The sequence below is a fragment of the Cupressus sempervirens genome, chromosome 1 (genome assembly GCF_028749045.1).
Source record: "Cupressus sempervirens isolate cs-2001-9-10 chromosome 1, ASM2874904v1, whole genome shotgun sequence".
Lineage (NCBI taxonomy): Eukaryota > Viridiplantae > Streptophyta > Pinopsida > Cupressales > Cupressaceae > Cupressus > Cupressus sempervirens.
The window spans coordinates 811,370,518-811,391,232 of NC_143118.1; the positions used below are offsets into that span (position 1 = coordinate 811,370,518).

The 20,715-nt window shown below is 39.9% G+C and overlaps 2 protein-coding genes across 4 annotated transcripts in view; one reads left to right on the forward strand and one right to left on the reverse strand.

The window, feature by feature from the left end:
- The window catches only part of ARP8 (actin-related protein 8), a 251,172-nt gene that overhangs the window by 177,957 nt on the left and 52,500 nt on the right, over positions 1–20,715 (forward strand). The gene's annotated exons all lie outside the window — the stretch shown is intronic.
- LOC149580346 (uncharacterized) lies at positions 13,096–14,066 on the reverse strand. Its single transcript, XM_089790369.1, has 2 exons — positions 13,681–14,066; positions 13,096–13,573 (listed from the first exon to the last, which is right to left on the reverse strand). The coding sequence occupies exons 1-2, from the start codon at positions 14,008–14,010 to the stop codon at positions 13,187–13,189; spliced, it is 717 nt and encodes a 238-aa protein (XP_089646495.1). The 5' UTR covers positions 14,011–14,066; the 3' UTR covers positions 13,096–13,186.

Genomic DNA, 20,715 nt, shown 5'->3' on the forward strand with positions numbered 1-20,715 from the left:
AATAGGAAGGGACTATCTCTCTTTTTCCTAGATACAAGATTGAATAAAACATGATTAGGAAGAAGGTGATTCACAAGAAAAAAATGTCTTTCAAAGAATATGAGGAGTCAAGGGTGAAATACTCATCACACAGAGGAAACAAAGATCATCTAAACTAAAACAAGAGGTTGGGAAATTAAGTATCCCTTATTTTGATGGAACGACAAAAAAAACTTGGGCGTGGGGTCAAAATCTCGATACATACTTCCAATTAAGCCCAATGATAGAAGAAGAGGCAATTAGATATGCAACCCTCCACCTTAATGGGACAACACATGAATGGTGGTACCATGGAATGCAAACCATGGACATTCTAAAATCACCTCTTACATAGAATTCACGGAAAGGTTGATAGAAAGATTTGACAATAAAGACCTCAAAGCACACTTCAAGGAGATAACTCAAGTTACACGTAAGGGATCACATCATAGACTTCCAATGGGTCATAGTGTTGGTGATAGATATATTAGAGTGATGCTTTGTTGTAGTCTTCATGGATGGCCTACACAACCCCGTAAATGGTTGGGCAGAAGTATTAAACCTGTTCTCATTTTTAGCAAGTTCCTACAATTGGCCAGGTCAATTCACCATTGCGACCCTCGTGAGTTGACAGTGGGATTTGAGGGTATCAGTTGTGTGGTGACAGGCTTTCTAGTAGCCTATGGTGTGTTTGGTTCTGTTTGAGGGACTTACTATTTATTGTAAGTCAATCTGTTGGTTCCAATGAGCTCTGCTGAGTTAGAGGAGTTGGAGGACGCTTTCAGTTTTTTATTTTGGGCTTCCAATTTGAGATCCAAGAATCTTGGAGGGAGTGTCTATTTATAGTATGTCACCCTGTCAGGTTCATTTGTCATCTTTCATCATCAAGATCACTTTGGTGTTGTCAGATTTTTATTTTAATGCTTATTCCATTGTTTTTGCGTGACAGGTGAATTATTATTATTATTCATCTAAATACAGTGAGGTTGCTATTATTATTATTCATATAAATCAGGAGGAAAAGTTTTAAATCATGGGAACAAGAAACAGTGGCCCCACATGTCAGATTTTAAGTTATGGCAGAAAAGGTCGTTTTCAGAGCCAAAAGTAATTAATAAATTAGTTTATAATGACAATTTATTATATTTTAAAGTTGTATGTGGGAAGGTTCCTAAGTGAAGTTGATTTGTGAAACTTTGTGCCATTTGGAGATTATAAATATCAGCCCATTTGATGAGTAAAGCATCCGATTGATTATTTGCTTTTGTTGCCTACGAAGAGTTTTTGAGTTTGCGGATTTTTTTGCCCTTGCTAAAGTATAGGGGTTTGGAAGTAAGAAGTGCTTGGTAATTCACAACTGACGTATTGTGAATTAGTTCTGAGAATTGTTTGAATTAAATTATAGTGTTTCCTGACTGTCATTACTGTACCTAGGAATTTCATTGTGGCTGGAGAACTTGTGATTTAGAACGCCATTATTTTCTACTGTTTAGCGTGGTTATAAGAGGAATGCACTGTGGCTGTCATCGCTGTATTTGGCAGTGATTTCAGACTTTGTGGAAGGGTGCAATCAATTATTGGAGGACAGCGATCAGGTTTTAGAGCACTTATGATTGTTTTGAGAGGCGGTTGCTTAGCATTGGAGGCTGCCATCCCTTTCCTAAGACAAGATTAGGCATCAATACAGGCCTGGAACCAACAATTAGAGACCTGCAATCATTAATTAGTTGACTGCAAACTCAATTTAGGGACTATGTTTCATGTGAGGAGCTCATATTTACTGTTGCAATCAGCGTTGAAGAATGTTGGAGTAATCATAGGTTACGCGCTATATAATTTTTAATGTCCATTGAGTTCATATAAGTAATGTTGCAATAGCATTTTGATTTCAGAACTGGTTGATTAGTGAATTGCTAAAATTTAGCATTGTCTTTACTTTACCATTATTTATATTCAAAAATTCAAAACAACAAATGTCCCATTAACGCTATAGCTCAAAGGGAGTTGGCATAGAGTGGGAATGTTTGCCAAGTGTTTGACAAATTGCCAAACTAATAATTCAATAAAAGAGTTTGGTGTTATAAAGGTATAGCCGACAAAAGGTTAGTATAGTGGTATCAGAGCCAGTTTCCTGCCATCCTGTGGGGTAGGAAAGTTATATTATTTTTTCAGATTTGCTATTGCATTTGGAGTGGCCAACACTCTAGCATTTTCTAGCCATGGACAGACATAGGACTTGCAGTTCTAGAAGTAGGCGGAGTAATGAGGAAGTTAACAGAAAAATGAATGCTTTGTAGGAGAGTATGGAGAAACTTAAGCTTTATCAACAGAGGTTGGTAGAGAGCTTGTCAGATCCAGAGATAGTTGAGAGGGTAGCAAGGTATATGGGTTCTGCATTTAGAAGGCCGACATCGAGATTGCAGGGAAGAAAGCTTGAGTTTTCTCTAACAGGTGTCCATGATGTAGACGTACCTATATTTAGTACGACACTTGCTAGTCCTATCCGCAGTGTTGATGATGGACTCATTTCACTGGGACATGTGGATGTGTTGAATGTTGATGCCCATGGTGGATACCAACACTGAGCTTTAGTAGGTTGAGGGTCCCAAAGTAGTCGCTATGGTTAGTTCAGAGGCAGTTGATGTAGTTGTCACTAACTATTCAGATTCTCTAGAGGGCGTTGTTATTGGAAACTTATATGTTAGCTACTGTAGTGTTGCTCTTGTATAGGAGGCGGTTGCTTCCTTAGGTGGAACTGAGGCATGTACGGAGTCACCCAACTGTGGTGTTGGTGATATGGGTGTTACAACAAAGTCAGGAGATGTGGATACAGATAGTATGGACACACGTGATGATCTAATTGATGATTTTTATGAGCTGTACAGGGTATGATATCCCTTGCCAGGTATCAATTAATGATTGCAAGGAGGTTTTGGATGGGTCCTAGGATCAGTGTATACAAGATCTATCTTTTGAGGTGGAAGCTGAGACATGTGAGGATATTGATATTGCAAGGGCTTCCATTTATTTAGATGAGGAGTTGATTGAGGTACATTGTAGTGATATCGTGGATGTAGAGTTGTGCGAGGTCAATAACACACATGCAATGAGTGATCTTGTGGTGGGTAGTTTTGATTCTTTTTCATATCATCATGCAGTTAGTGAGATTGTAATGTCCCCTCTTTAGTTCGACATGACATTGATCATGGATTTTGCCTATTCCAGACTCTCGTAGGCAAATGGTGTGGAGAGAGAGTCAATTTTGCGGATCAGATGGTCATATCTTGCTCTTGAAGAAGTGTTAGGAGGTTATATTTTATTATTATGTGTTATTGGGGCCTACATGTTATAATTTTAAGTTGAGTTGCACTTTTTATTTTATAAAATTACTTTATTATAAAAAGTGCATTATAATTTTATAAAGGATGTTTCTAGAAGTTCTAGAAAAAGTGCATTATAATGAGATTTTATAAAGGATGTTTCTAGAAGTTCTAGCAACTTCTTAGAAAAGTGAATAAATAGAGGGCTGGGCCTCTCATTTTGGACATGCTTGGATTTGAGATTTCTTCTACTTCTTCCATTGTGGGGCAAATTTGTAGTCTCTTGGGTCTGCAAATTATTATTTGATCTTTGGGAACGAATCACTCCCTTGGATTGGCGACTTTGAGAGTGTGAAATATCACCTGAATTGTTGCATTTGAGGAGTTGGTAATTCAGCCATCTCATTTGGACTTCATTGAGATCCAGTTATAAGGGTTTACTTTGGTTGGAATAAGGGTTTCAGTTGTGCCCTAGCATTTGTGGATTGATTAACAGGTTTTGAAGACACAGTTGTGCATTATTTTCAGACTGCCAGTCCAGGGTTTGGACCCACGTTTTTGCTCATAACTCCTAATTGGCTTGACGGATGAATTTCATATTTTAGGGGGTTATTCAGCAACCCTAGGCGCCCAGATTTAATTCTTTGGAGGGGCAAAAAACGCTGCAATATTTTTATCTAGCAGCCGTACCAGGCCGTACCTGTACGGCCCTGTTAGTTGGGCAGCAGCAGCAATTTTGTGAGTCGGTTTGGGGCAGATTGTGAGGTCTTCGTGTGGCATTAATTCAGCATTCATATCCGGCAAAATTGGAGCTATTTCAGGTGCACAAAATGAAGTTTTGATTGCCAAAATATTGCATGTTATGGATTAGAACAGTCAGCACCGTCATTGCATAAATAGTTATTTCTAGTCATTAATAACTGTTGTAAAAGTTTCGTCATTTGCATTCCAAATCTGAACTGGGTTATTGTTCATGTCATAACATTACATTGTCAAGAGCTTGATGTATTAGAAGTGCATAGTTGTGACAGTCTCTCATTGTAATCAGTTCTATTTGCTATCATAAAATCAGAATTGCATTGGACTTCATATTTGAGTTTCATATTGTCATCTATCTCTTAGATTGGTAGTGTTATAATCTGGAATTGTTGTTCATACATTATTGGCATCATATATTGGGGTTTCGTTGTACAACAATTAGTAATATTGCAGCCTTATTCGGTTACATGCCAACTATTTGACAAAATTCCTAAGTCCAGTTTGAGGGTTTCAGTGGCCTTTATAGTAAGGGTCATTACAGTGGTATCAGAGCTATAAGTCCTGCCATCCTGTGGAGGTCTTATAGGGAATTTGGAACAGCTGGATAGAAGGGAAAGTGTTTGACGAAATGTCAAAACACTAAAATCAGAACATTTATGAGCATGCGACAGAGGCTTTATAATTTTCGCAATACCAAAGCAAGACAAGATAGGATTTCAGACCTGCAAAGCGAACAGTCTAGCTCATCTGTACAGGTGGACATAAAATCCAGTCATACAGACACAGGGGAGGTATTCTTTGATCAAGACTACGACTTCAATATGGATAGAGGCGGGAATGCCGGTCCAGATCAGCAAGAGGAAAGATTTTTACAGTTATTAGACACCTTGGCACAGGGACAGCGATTAGCCGAACAAAGAGCACAGGAACAGAATCAGAGAATGGAGCTTAGATGCAGATGATGGCTCGTCAAATGGGGTTGAACGCTAACATAGGTGGAGGAAATAATCAGAATGGTAACAATCAGAATGGGAATAATCAGGATGGGATACATAATGGAGGCGAACAAATTGGGAACAATTTCGGTCATGCACCCCAGCAAGCTAGGATAGTGAGTTCGAGACCTATGATTCCCACGTTCCTTCCTAGAGCTCCAGAGCAGCCAGTACCAGAACCCCAGATCACTGACATACAGGATCAGCTGAGGAGAGATTGGGAAGCAGGAGGTCCAGATTTTACAGCTGCAATCACCTTTAGAGAGTATATGGATGTGCGGATGAAGCATATGCCCCGTGGACATGACAGGACTCAGAGCTATGAGCTACGAAAGAAAGTAGGGAAACTTCAGTTACCATATTATGATGGCTCGGGGAAGTCTACAGCAAGAGCTTGGGTTCAAAAACTTGACACATACTTTCAATTGAACCCTATGTCTGAGGAAGAAGCTATTAAGTATGCAACAATTCACCTGGATGGGTTAGCACATGAGTGGTGGCATCATGGTATGATCACTATGGGTCATGCACACATTACCTCATATGTGGAGTTTACAGAGAGACTGATTGAACGTTTTGATAAGAAGGATCCAGAACTCCATTTCAAGGAGTTAGCTCAGCTTAAACAATGGGGATCATTGGAAACATACATTTCAGAGTTTCAGAAACTTGCAGTGTTAGTAACAGATGTATCTGAATGGAGGCTATTGGTTTTATTTATGGATGGGCTAGTTGATCCATTGAGAGGGTGGATTAAAGCTCTCAACCCTCCCACTTTGCAGGAAGCCATTAAGAAAGCTCGTGACATGGATTCCTCTTCAGCTTCTAAAAATAAATTCCAGGCAAAGAGTTTCCCTTCAGGAAAAGATAGGGACAGGAAACCCTTTCATAGAGAGGCACAGCTACCTAAGGAGGAAAGTAAGAGGTTGGACAAGGAGACACTTAATGACTTGCGTAGGAAGAAGCTATGCTTCTATTGCAAAGGCCCGTATGAGTATGGCCATGACTGTCCTATGAGGCCAAAAGGGAAGACCAACCGAGCAATGTGGGCTTATTACGAAGGCTCAGATTCAGATAGTTCAGAACATCATAATGAGGATCCTGATGAAGCAGAGGGAGAGCAGGAGATAGACTGTGTAGGGCAACATCAGGGAACAGAGCTACATTTACAGGAAGCACGACTGTCTAGTATCCAGAGAGAGGGATCTTTTAGACTTCGGGGAGTTTTGGCTGGGCAGAAGGTTATTACATTATTGGACACAGGTGCCACACATAATTTCATTGATGCACGATTCGTGGAGAAGCGTGGACTCATTACTGAGGAGTTCGTGGGACTAAGAGTCAAGGTAGCTGATGGATACACTCTTCGTTGTGACAGGATGGTACGAGACCTACCTTTGCGCCTGAACAACTATGAGTTTAAGGTGGACTATCATGTGGTCAACATGGGTGACATGGATATAGTACTTGGAATGCAGTGGCTACATTCATTGAAGGTGGTTACCCTCAGACTAGAGGATATGGAGATACAATTCGAAGTGAATGGTAGGACTCATGTGCTTAAGGCTATCCGTAATGGAGACATCAGGACTATCTCATTTAGGCGGCTGGAGAGATTAACTAGGCATAATGATATAGAGTGGGCAGTAGTTTGTACTTTGACACCTACACAGGAGGAGCAACATAAGACGGAATATCATCCTGATATTCAGAAATTGAGGATTAAGTACGAAAAGGTATTCAGTGAGATCCCACCAGGCAGGCCACCGGACAGAGGCATTGAGCATGTTATTGAGTTGGAGGAAGGTGCTATGCCTATCATGATCACACCATATCGACACCCAAAGCGACTCAAGGATGAGATCGAAAGGACCATCGAGGAGTTGCTAGCTATGGGGCACATCCGACCAAGTAAGTCACCTTTTGCATCTTCTGTTGTTTTGGTAAAAAATAAGGATGGAACTCTTCGGATGTGTGTTGATCACAGGGAATTAAATAAGAGAACCATTAAGAACAGGTATCCCATTCCTCGCATTGATGAGTTGATAGATGAATTGCATGGGGCTTGTTATTTCATGAAAATTGATTTGAGATCAGGATATCACCAGATCAGAGTCCGTGAACAGGATATTGAGAAAACTGCTTTCAGATGTCATTGTGGGCACTTTGAGTTTGTAGTCATGCCTTTCGGCCTGACCAATGCACCTGCCACTTTCCAGTCCACTATGAACAGAGTTTTCCACCATCAGTTGAGGAAATTCGTGCTGGTATTTTTTGATGACATTTTGATCTATAGCCGAACATAGCAGGAGCATCTAGAGCATTTGGAGATAGTGTTGAGCATTTTACAGAAGGAGTCCTTGTATGCAAAAGAGTCCAAATGTGACTTAGGGATGACCGAGCTGTTATATTTGGGACACATTATTAGTGCAGATGGAGTGCGGATGGATCCTGAAAAGATTCGCGCTATTGTTGATTGGCCTCCACCAGAGAAGCTTACACAGTTGAGGGGGTTCCTTGGTTTATGTGGTTTCTATCGCAGGTTTGTCAGTGGCCTTTATAGTAAGGGTTATTACAGTATAGTGGAGGGAACAGTGATTGATACCAGATACACACTTGTAGATGATTTAATCATTTACAAGAACAAGATTTACCTAGTCCCAGGATCGAAGGTTAAGCAACTGATTTTGAGAGCATTTCACGACTCACCGACAGCAGGCCATCCCGGGTACTTCAAGACTTACAGGTCAGTTCGAGAGCGGTTCACTTGGAACGGGTTGAAAGCTGATGTTTTGCAGTACGTTCGAGAGTGTCTTGTTTGCCAGCAAAACAAACAAGAACACACCTATCCGGCAGGGTTCCTACAACCACTTCCGATCCCTGACAGGAAGTGGGAATGCATCTCCATGGACTTTATGACAGGTTTGCCCAAGGTACAAGGACGGGATTGTATTTATGTGGTGGTAGATAGATTAACAAAATATGCTCATTTCTTTCCTATCACCACTACCCACTCAGCAGCTCAGGTGGCAGAGGTTTTCTTTCGGGAGGTTTTCAGATTACACGGATTGCTTCGGAACATTATGAGTGACAGGGATAGCCGTTTCATGAGTCATTTTTGGCAGGAGGTATTCCGGTTATGTGGCACGGAGCTTACACCCAACACTAGCTATCACCCACAAACCGATGGTCAGACGGAGATTGTGAACAAATGGGTGGAAGGGTATTTAAGGAATTATGTGGTAGCTCAGCAGCGAGTTTGGGTCAGATGGATATATCTCTGCAAGTATTGTTACAATACTACATATCACATCACTATACAGATGACACCCTTCATGGCACTTTACGGTTATGAAGCACCTAGTTTCTTGGATTTGTTGTTGGGCGACAGCCGGGTACCCAGTGCAGGAGAATTATTACAGGAGAGTAAGGATATAGTTGCTACTCTCAAAGATAATATTGCGAGAGCTCAGAACTAGCAGAAGCAGTATGCAGACCAGAAGAGGACTGAGCGTAGTTTTGAGGTGGATGATATGGTTTACCTCATGTTGCAGCCATACAGGCAATCTACTCTTAATAAGAGTGGTGCAGAGAAACTCAAGCCACGCTATTATGGACCATTTAGGGTTATCAGGCGAATTGGTGAGGTGGCTTATGAGTTGGAGCTTCTGGCAGATAGCAGGGTGCACAATGTGTTTCATGTGTCCCGCCTCAAGAAGGCGTTGGGTCAGAATGTGGTGCCTTCCGCAGTATTACCTCCTTTAGACGATGAGGGAAAATTGATTTTAGTGCCAGAATCCATCCTGGAGAGCAGAGAAAAGCAGCTTCGCAGAAGAGTGATCAGAGAATACTTGGTTAAGTGGAAAGATCTACCTGTTGAGGATGCTACTTGGGAGGGGGAAGCTATTTTGCAGCACCCGGCGTTGAGATTGCTTGAGGCCAAGCAATTTCAGGAGGGGCGGACTGTAATGTCCCCTCTTTAGTTCGACATGACATTGATCATGGATTTTGCCTATTCCAGACTCTCGTAGGCAAATGGTGTGGCGAGAGAGTCAATTCTGCGGATCAGATGGTCATATCTTGCTCTTGAAGAAGTGTTAGGAGGTTATATTTTATTATTATGTGTTATTGGGGCCTACATGTTATAATTTTAAGTTGAGTTGCACTTTTTATTTTATAAAATTACTTTATTATAAAAAGTGCATAATAATTTTATAAAGGATGTTTCTAGAAGTTCTAGAAAAAGTGCATTATAATGAGATTTTATAAAGGATGTTTCTAGAAGTTCTAGCAACTTCTTAGAAAAGTGAATAAATAGAGGGCTGGGCCTCTCATTTTGGACATGCTTGGATTTGAGATTTCTTCTACTTCTTCCATTGTGGAGCAAATTTGTAGTCTCTTGGGTCTGCAAATTATTATTTGATCTTTGGGAACGAATCACTCCCTTGGATTGGCGACTTTGAGGGTGTGAAATATCACCTGAATTGTTGCATTTGAGGAGTTGGTAATTCAGCCATCTCATTTGGACTTCATTGAGATCCAGTTATAAGGGTTTACTTTGGTTGGAATAAGGGTTTCAGTTGTGCCCTAGCATTTGTGGATTGATTAACAGGGTTTGAAGACACAGTTGTGCATTATTTTCAGACTGCCAGTCTAGGGTTTGGACCCACGTTTTTGCTCATAACTCCTAATTGGCTTGACGGATGAATTTCATATTTTAGGGGGTTATTCAGCAACCCTAGGCGCCCAGATTTAATTCTTTGGAGGGACAAAAAACGCTGCAATATTTTTATCTAGCAGCCGTAGTAGGCCGTACCTGTACGGCCCTGTTAGTTGGGCAGCAGCAGCAATTTTGTGAGTCGGTTTGGGGCAGATTGTGAGGTCTTCGTGTGGCATTAATTCAGCATTCATATCCGGCAAAATTGGAGCTATTTCAGGTGCACAAACTGAAGTTTTGATTGCCAAAATATTGCATGTTATGGATTAGAACAGTTAGCACCGTCATTGCATAAATAGTTATTTCTAGTCATTAATAACTGTTGTAAAAGTTTCGTCATTTGCATTCCAAAGTTGAACTGGGTTATTGTTCATGTCATAACATTGCATTGTCAAGAGCTTGATGTATTAGAAGTGCATAGTTGTGACAGTCTCTCATTGTAATCAGTTCTATTTGCTGTCATAAAATCAGAATTGCATTGGACTTCATATTTGAGTTTCATATTGTCATCTATCTCTTAGATTGGTAGTGTTATAATCTGGAATTGTTGTTCATACATTATTGGCATCATATATTGGGGTTTCGTTGTACAACAATTAGTAATATTGCAGCCTTATTCGGTTACATGCCAACTGTTTGACAAAATTCCTAAGTCCAGTTTGAGGGTTTCAGTGGCCTTTATAGTAAGGGTCATTACAGAGATAGAGCACTTGCATAGGAGGCAGGGGTTACATAGGCATCATGTGACCAATCAGTTGAAGGTGAGTGAAAGTGACATCTCTTCAACTTTCAAGCATTATGATGTGATCCGTCAGATGCTAGCTACATCTGGTTGGGGTGCTCCTATCTCTGATGAGCACGGTTATAGTACTCTTTCTCTAGCAGAGGTTCATTCACTTCGATAGGCTGTGAGGATCTTGAAGTATATCTATTTATAGCTAGTTGCTGATAGGGATTACCTTCTTGAGTGGGGTAGCACCTGTTATGAGACATTGTTAGAGAAAGAGGAGGTGATTGAGCTCACCCAAGAGCTTGAGGTGACTATGGACTCTTTTTAGTGTACTCATTTGGCTCTTCAGGAGTCACAATCACAATTGGATGAGGTGATTTGTGGAGTTGGAGCATGCTCAGACTACACTAGCCCCAAATCCAGCTCAGTTGCATATTGTGGGTGGTGATGAGATTGCTTCTACGGGTTGGAATGGTGGACGTGATAATATGGCTGACACATTTGTCTAGCATATGGGTGCAGTAGGTACTGAGGAGGTGAGAGCATTAGTGGAGACGAGCTCTTATGGTGATTTGCTTCTTTCTGCCAGAAGTGGATCTATTTCTTCATTTCATACATCTGGTACCATTCGACAGTTGGCAGGGCCACATTTCCAAAGGGATCAACTGTGGGTCACAAGGAAGCAAGTTGATGCTTCCTCATATAATTTCTATTGCACAGAGTCTTTCATGGAGTATCTTTTGGAGAGTTCGGATGTGCAGGAGGATTCATATAGAGCGTCTAAGGGTACTCTCATCCGGGGCTCTTGTGCCATTCTGAGGTTGGTGTGAGAGATTGTAGAGACTCTATCTACTATGCTTACCCACAAGGATTTCAAGGTTGGGTTAGTTGAGAGGATTACCTAGGATCTTGCCTGACTAGTAGATTAGAGTCAGAGATTGGAGCCACCTTTTGATTCGTAGAATAATAGTGATGAGCCCTTGACAGAGATTTGGAGTTTTTATCGACATTACACTATGAGGAAAGCTCATCACTTTTATTTTGACCTATAGTTAGAGGATTTGGTTTCGCATCGGTGTGGGTTGGCTCCAGTTTCATACCATCCACAATGGGATGGGTTAGCACCATCTTTTGCAGATGGGATTGGTAGTTGTAAATTAGACCCTTTGCAATATCTACGCATCTAGAATAGTTTGGCAAAGGTTGGAGTTGGTGGTAGTGTTTTAGGTACCTATGGTTGTTACCATCTCCATAGTGCAATTGGGTGTGAGTATCAATTTGATGGGGACTCAGGTGTTGACAGAGTTGGTATTTCAGTTGGGTTGAGTTCCGATGGGTTGTTGCCTTCATCAGCAGCTCAGGTCAGTTTCAAATGATTTTGAGATGGTGATGTTTGTTATTTGGGTGTTGGTGCTACAGGAGTTGCTTCTACATAGCAGGGATAGTATGCAGTTCTACCTTTGGGACCCAAGTGGATTGTGATGTTCATTTTGCTACAAGATTGCTTGGGGATAAACAATCTTAGGGAGTGGGGACTGTAATGTCCCCATTTTTAGCAGGTTCCTACAGTTGGCTAGGTCAGTTCACCATTGCGACCCTTGTGAGTTGACAGTGGGATTTGAGGTTCTCAGTTGTGTGGTTATAGGCTTTTTAGTAGCCTATGGTGTGTTTGGCTCCATTTGAGGGTCTTGCTATTTATAGTAAGTCAATCTGTTGGTTCCAATGAGCTCTATTGAGTTAGAGGAGTTGGAGGATGCTCTCGTTTTTTATTTAGTGCTTCTAGTTTGAGTTCCAAGGATGTTGGAGGGAGCTTCTATTTATAGTAAGTCACCTCGTCAGGTTCATTCGTCATCTCTCATCATCAAGATCACTTTGGTGTTGTCAGATTTCGATTCTAATGCTACTTCAGCTATTTTCGCAAGATAGGTGAATTATTATTATTATTCATCTAAATATGCTGAGGTTGTTATTTTTGTTGGTGTGTTCTGTTGGTCCCTCAGTATCATAGCTTGTTGGAATTGGGACGAAAAGTTTTAAATCACGGGAACAAGAAACAATAGGTTCATGTGTTAGAATTTTAAGTTATGGCAGAAAATGTCATTTTTGCAGCCAAAAGCAATTAATAAATTAGTATATGACACTTCGTTATATTTTAATGTTTTATGTGGGAAGCTTCTTAAATAAAGCTCATTTGGGAAACTTTGTGCCATTTGGTGATTATAAATATGAGCCCATTTGATGAGTGAAGCATCCGATTGATTATTTGCTTAGTTGCCGATTCGTGACACGAATCCGATTCGGGCACGTGAATCGGATCCGTGGATTCGGGATTTTTTTTTTTTCCCAATTATGATTCGTGGAGGATTCGTGCACATATATATATATATATATATATGCATTATATATACTAAAAAAAAGAGAAATATACATAATTCTAAAACTAAATCATTTCATAGTATGAATCTAGTATACTTGATCAATGACATTGATAAATTACTATTTTCACGATTATAAAGAAAATTAACACATTCACATTGAATTACTGAAAGTGAAAGCTTGTAACATTCAAAATATAGATCATTAAACTTAAAGTTTATAACATGATTTACTCATAAAAGAGTCAAGAGTCAACACTAAAGTTTTTAATTTAATCATCAAATGGATTTTCAAGAAAATCCGCATCAGAGGGGTACTGGTGAGCTGCAAGTGCTGCATCTGTATTAGTAGAGGAACCCAAACCACTAGTAGTAGAGGGGATTGTTAACTCATAATCCTCCTCCTCATCATCCACATCAATCAAAGTGGATCTAGCAAGATCTCGGATGGTCATATCTAAATCAGGAGTCTTGGGTGCTACATCCCAAAGCTTTTCGGGCCCCTTCTTGTACTTAGGATCCTTCCGTGACAACAAGCGCAAATTGTTGTGAATGAACACAAGGTCTTCTGATTTTTTTGGAGCCAACCGGTTGCGTTTGATTGAGTGGATAAAGGAGTAAGTACTCCAATTCCGCTCAGCGGCAGAAGAGCTGGCAACCTAAAGAGAAATTAAAAATTATCAATACAACAATCAAGATAAATAAATTAAATAATAAATTCAAGGAATTGAGAATGTTAACCTTAAGCTTAATTTTACAAACTTACTTGGGATAGGACCTTTATGGCAAGAGGTTGGATGTACGTGAAGGCTTGCCCATGAAGGTACCACCATTTGATGGCACCCATCTTGCTTTGGTCTGCTATGGCAATAGGGTCGAAATCCTCACCTGAGTTGAAAGCAGCAAATTCACTCCTCACAATTGCCCCAATCTCTGGATCTTGGAATATCTTAGCTAGTGCCCTCTTATACCCATCTGCAACCTCTGCATCTCTAAATGGTGGCACTCTACCTGGAAGGCGAAGTACATCTGCACTATAGTACCTGGGGATAACAAAAGACAATTGAACACTATCAAATATCAATAGCACAAACATTGGATAAAATAAGCACAAACATTTGATAAGAACTACAGTACCTCGGGGATAGAGCATATGCAAAGAGGTGCAAAGGTGTGGTCATCTTGTTCCATCGATGATGAACAATTTTTTCCACCTTCTTGTAAAGGGTGTCCTCAGGATCATTCTCCCTCCTCTGTATGACCTAAGATATGAAATATGAATAATAATTATAATTAGTGAATATGTCAATTTAAACTTTAGAATCTAGATATCTCTCAAATAAAAAATTGTTGTAAAAGAGCGTAAAACTTACCATTTTAATTTTTTCCAGCATACTATCCATGGAATCATAAATATCCCCAAGGCATGGCTCATCACTATCTGCGAAGCGAAGCATTGCCATTATTGGATTGGTGATTTCCAACACATAACTCACAAGACCCCACCAATCCTCATCTAGTATCATTCTTCTCACATTTAAAGCCCTTGCTGTATTGGAATTCTTCCAAATGCCCCATTGGGGGCTAATGACCATATGCTTCAATGCTTCTTTTACCTTCACAAGTCGTCTCAAGACGATTTTGTGAGAGGCAAAGCGGGTTTCAGCAACCTAAGAACATGTTAAACTCAAGTTAGTAAAACATTTAAAAATTAAAACATGTTAATGTAAACAACAACAAAAATTAATAATTGTGGAATCCAATAATATTCAATTATATATTAAATATAAAAATTTACCTTCAATAACTCCAAGTCCGAGAAACTCCTAAAAATTGCTTGTGACATGTGGTGATTTGTCACAAACATTTGAATCTCTTCAGCTTCCTCATATATCCTTTTCACCCAATCTATTTCGGTGCCAATTGCTTTCATCACTAAATTGAGAGAGTGGACGGTGCATGGTGTCCAAAAGATATGATCATATCTAGACTCTACAATTATCCCTGCAGCCCTGCAAACTTTTGCATTGTCCGTGACCACTTGAACAACATTATCAGGACCCACTGACTCTATGGCATCAATGAGAATGCGTGAAATAAATTCTGCATCTTTCACTTGCCCTTCACAATCAACTGCCTTCAAGAACATTGCCCCCTTAGGGCATACAACAATAACATTGATCAATGGACGGTTTCTACAATCTTTCCAACCATCCGAAATAATAGACACCCGATTGAACCCAAAAATCTCTTATTGGTTGAAGTTGAGCCTCTACATTTTTCCTCTCATCATGTAATATGGTAGTGCGCAACTTCTCATAACCAGGCGGTTTGTAACCATGGGGTGCATCATTTATTGCTTCCACCATCTCCCTAAAATAAGGTGATCTAGCAAAATTAAATGAAACACCATTTGTAATTAAACAACGTCCAATTTTGTGATCAGCAATGTCTCTCTTTTCAATTTGGAATGCCCTATCTAGTGGGCCTCTCTTGCGGGTGAGTGGAGATGGGTCTTCATCTTCATCATTTGTAGTTGGCATAGGCAAAAAAGGATGTGTTCTTGTGTTTGTTTGATCAAATGATGGTGTTGGTATATTTGTTTTTTGGGAAGCACCACGTTTTGCTTTTGCAACTGCTCTATCAGCATCATCTTGCTCTTTTGCTAATGCTGCTATTTGTGCAGCTGGTAATCCCTTGTTATCACTACCTTGACACATGTGAATTCCTTCACCCGCAGGGCCCAAAAAATGTAGTTTCACTCGGGAATAGGAGCTTCTATGTTGTATGTTGCAAAAATTACATTTCCATATGTATGCCCCACCCCCAGGACATTGTGCAACTCTTGTTGTGTGTCTCCATAAAGGAGACCCCTTATCAATTTTGAAGCTTGGTGATGCAGCCCCACCCCCACCCACTGAGCCTTGACTACTCATTGTTCTATTCTTGCAATCTATAAAAAGTGAAAGAAAACCATACTTCACACTTGCACAAAAACTTGAAAATTTGGAAAACTAAAAATAAATCAATAATCTATGAAAGAATTCAAGAATATGGTTGAAATGCATACCTTAAACACTTCTTGCAAGGTATTTGAAGCTCCACAACCGATCTCCTTCGAATCCAAGCACTTTACTTCAAACTAGCAAGTATGAGAGAGCAAATGAGAGAGCAAAATAGAGAGCAAATGAACTTGCATTGTGATTTAGAGGGTCGTTTTTAGGGTTTAGGGCCTTTAGGGCTAAAAAAAAAACATTAAAAAATGATAATGGGCCCACGTTTTTGCATTCTCCTCCTTCATTGCCGCGGATTCATGCGGATCCGCGCGTGGATGCTCGAGGATCCGGGCAGGATTCGTAATCCTGCCTGTGGATCTGTAAGGATCTGCGGGCCGCGGATCCTTACGGATCCACAGGCAGGATTACGAATCCTGCCCGGATCCTCACGGATCCATACGTGGATCCGGATCCGAATCGGACTCGAGCCCGGATCTGGCCTTTTCCAGGCGAATCCGGTAACTAAGATTATTTGCTTTTGTGAAGCATCAAGTTGTTCAGAATGAGTGGCAGATGATGCCAAAGGGAAGGGGACACATCCGTGGTTGCCAGAAAGAGTGCAGAATCGGCAGATAATGACAGAAATGGTGTGTTCCGTGCATTTTTGTGTGGGTTTCGAAGTGCTAATTTGGTCTTGGCGGCAAGCAACCCCGCCCTATACTGCGACAGGGAGCGCACCCGGGGCGTTGCCCCTCGACCCCGCCAGGGGTGTTGCCCCCTGGACCCCCAATCGTTACGGATATCAGTTGTGGGAGTCTGACCAGTTGAGAAGAGTTGAAGTTGCTGCAGGCATGGACTTTCTGTATACCAGAGGCAGTGGGAGCAGGTGTGGCTGTGAGGCTGTCTTGGTGGATGCGTAGAGAGCTCGAGAGGAGCGGATCATCCAGTTGGAGGCAGTACAGCGACACTTGGCTCAGGGTACCGAGGAATTGGAAATAAAGAAAGCAGCACAGGTGGCTATCAAGGTCAGCTTGAGGAGATAGTATTGTGTTAGCAAAGGCTCCAGATGTAACGGGATGAACGTGGAAGTGATGTGACAGAAGCAGATTTTTCTTGTTGTAGTCACTCTGATGATATATTTTGTTTGTTAATTTGTCTCAGATATTTTGTCAGTCGTCAGGAGACGACTTTTCTTTTTGGGGGGGGGGGGATGGTGTTAGCTGACTGGACGGTCCGGCGGTGTTTACTGTAGCCGACGGTTCGGCGGTGTTTCTGTATCCCGTAGCCGACGGTCTGACGGTGTTTCGGTATTTCGTAGCCGACGGTCCGGCGGTAAATAGTTTGTAACGGATAGAATAATTGTGGCCGACAGACTCCTTCGGGAAGGTTCGGCAGTAGTATTTATATCCCGTCTGGGATCATTGTAAAATATATTGATCTACGGGTTCGTTCCCCGACAACGGCGCCAAATGTTTACCGTACAGGTAAAGTAAATCAACGCATACAAACAATGAACACAAACAGCAGAATTATATTCGCAATAGTAGATCAATATATTTTACAATGATCCCAGACGGGATATAAATACTACTGCCGAACCTTCCTGAAGGAGTCCGTCGGCCACAATTATTCTATCTGTTACAAACTATTTACCGCTCGACCGTCGGCTACGGAATACCGAAACACCGCTGGACCATCGGCTACAGAATACAGAAACACCGCCGGACCGTTGGCTACAGGGTAACAGGCAGAAGTATTAAACCCCCATTCATTACAACAAGCTATCAAAAAGGCCAAAGATATGTACTTAGGTCCTACCACAAACAAGGCTTACAATAAATAAACATTTGCCCCAAGGAATGCAATGGATCCCCTAACAAGGAACCCCCCCTCAAAAATCAATCTTGGTTTTGAAACAAAACAAGAGCTTAGGAAGCAAAACTTGTTCTTTACTTGCAAAGAATTGTGCGGTCCTAGATATCATTGCAAAGGAAAGGGACAAATCCACTATGTTGAAGTAAGACCAAACAATGAAGATTATGAAGACTCTGACTCTAACTCAGAAGGAAAGCCACCAATACAATATGAGGAAGGAGGGTTTTTAGCCACCTTAGAAGGGTCTGCCCAACAAATCTTCCGAGTTAAGGGCCAACTAGATGGAAAAGAGATAAGGGTACTAGTAGGCAGGGGATCCATTCATAACTTTATTAGCCAAAAATGGGTTGATGCTGACTATGTACCTAGTTACAAGGGTGTAATGAGTCCTTTATAGAGAAACTCAAGAATTTGTCTCCAAATTAAGATATTGGCTACAGCTTGAAACCAATACTAGGATGTTACCATCAATTTGCTTAAGGACACAATTCTATCTTAATCATCGTTATGATTATCAATTTTGTGTGTGCGTGTATCAATAGAGACAATTAACTTAATTAACTTAAAAATGGTGCTACAATCTAACTGAATTATTTTAGATGAAATCTGAGATGATAAGTGTCCTGAATAAGAAATTTCTATTTCAGATTAGGCCATGTGCTCATGTGATGAGAATAAGAGAGGCTTGTCCTCAAATGAGTAGCTATGCCTGATTTATCTTTGTGTCTTTTCTATAACTCTATGCATTGTGTCTGAATACTGCCTTCTACTTATGTGTGTTACCCCTTGCAATATGACAGCTTGATACACCCTCAAACATGTATGATAAAGGCACTCTTGTGATGAATATGAAAATCCAATGATAAAACCACCTTCATCCCCTGGAGGGAACTTCTGATCATCCTTATGTATTCTGGATATGATGTGAGAAGTTGTGTCCCAACTTCCACAACCTTTTGTAACCATTGACCAATTTGTGCCTCTTCTTAATGATTAATTTGTCATTAGTTAATAAACTAATGCAGATAGGAAACTCTCCTCATTAGACTGATAATATAGTGGATAATCTCATGTTCGGAGGTCAATCTGGAATAGTTTCTTTGTTAGTGATTAGAAGGATATTGCTTGTCCAATTGTCTTGTATTGTATCCTTATGGACAGAAATTGATTCTGTTTTACACATTCCTGGGACAGTGATACTAGTGGATTAATCTTTGACGGATTTACTATTCTCTTCTGGCAGCAGTGATTTTTTTTGATGTGTATAATGCCCAATGTGCCATACCTTAGCCGTCTAGTGCTTGGCCCTTAATTGTCGACTATAGTTTATCAACTATATGACACAATCAATCTTAGATTTATAATAGTTATTTGTTAAAAATATTATTATTTTTCTTGATCGGTAATAGGCCGAAGCGTAGATTAATTATTATTATTTCTTGTAATTAATTATTTTAATGTGTTAAGCTCAAGTAGGCTCGAACCCAAGACCTTCCACATGAGAGGCTCACAAGTTACCATTGTGTTGTAGGCTAGCTCTTGCCTATTTTATTATTGTATTATTATTATATAAACAATACAATAACGTTAGTATACTTATACATTATATTTAATACTATTATTTAATTCATATTATACTTTTATTATTGTTATTATATTAATAATATATTATATCATTATACTAATAATACATTACATTATATTATCACTTTTTGTTCATTTATTTATTATTGTGATTTATCATTCAATCCTATACTAGTTAGGTGATATCGCAAAGGGTGGTGACATCATAATGGCAATTGGGGCATCTCTAAAAATTGACACCATAACTGTTACACTCACTCTTACCATAAGAGACCACTAGTATTCAAGACAATTCCACATTCTAGAGCTTGAAGGTATAGTTGTTATTCTTGGCATACAATGGATGAAGAACATAGGCCACTTCAAACAAGATTGAACAACACACCTTTCAGTTCAAAGCTGATATAGCTCCAAACATATGCAATCAGCTTATGATAGAATCACACACTAAGAGTATTAAAATTGGTAGCATAATTTTTTTACATATGTAACATCTTTTAAGAAATATCATCATAAAAATAGTTAGTTGTAGGATCTTCTAAAAACTTAAGGAGATCATCTTTAGGGAAATCAAGCTAATTGATAAGGAAACATCCTACCAGGTAATTGAAATGTTCAAGAAAAAGGATGGTACATTTAGATGTTGCCTAAATCATAAGAAATTACCTACTAGATCAAAGAATTCAAATGCTTGTGGGAAAGAATTTGAATTGTAGTTAACAATGCTAAAATGTAAACCTTTAGTGAAGAAATTATAACATATTGAACTCCAACGACCAACTTACTAAAAATTAAGCTTCTAGAATAGCAACTCTGCACTGTGATAACCCTTATTGAAAAGACAAACTAGATAATATTTTTGGGTCATGCAAGATTTCCCTTACACCTAGGATGCTCTTGCATCAGACATCTGGGGTAATTTGAGAAGTGACCTTGTCACATCTTAGTTATTCATAGGAAAACCATAATGGTTCACCTCCTCCCTTTACAACCATGATGAATCTTCAATAGGTATTCCTTTCCATTTGACCAGATATTCTTTATATGCCTTGCCTATTGTGTTTTGCCAACATGACTATCCAAAATGTCTTCAATCTCCTCTGTAGCTTGAGTAGTTGTTGGAATACTACACTATGCTTTTGTGACCTCATCTTCAACATTTCCTTCATGATATTTTGTCAGATCTGAAATGTTAAATATTGGTGAAATATTCAATTCACTGGGCAATTCTATTTCATAGGCATTTCCTGAATCATGCTTATTCAGTATCTTGCATTGTCCAAGCTTCTTCATCTTCAACTTATTATATTTTACCACTGGAAATCTATGCTTTTTAAAATGAACCA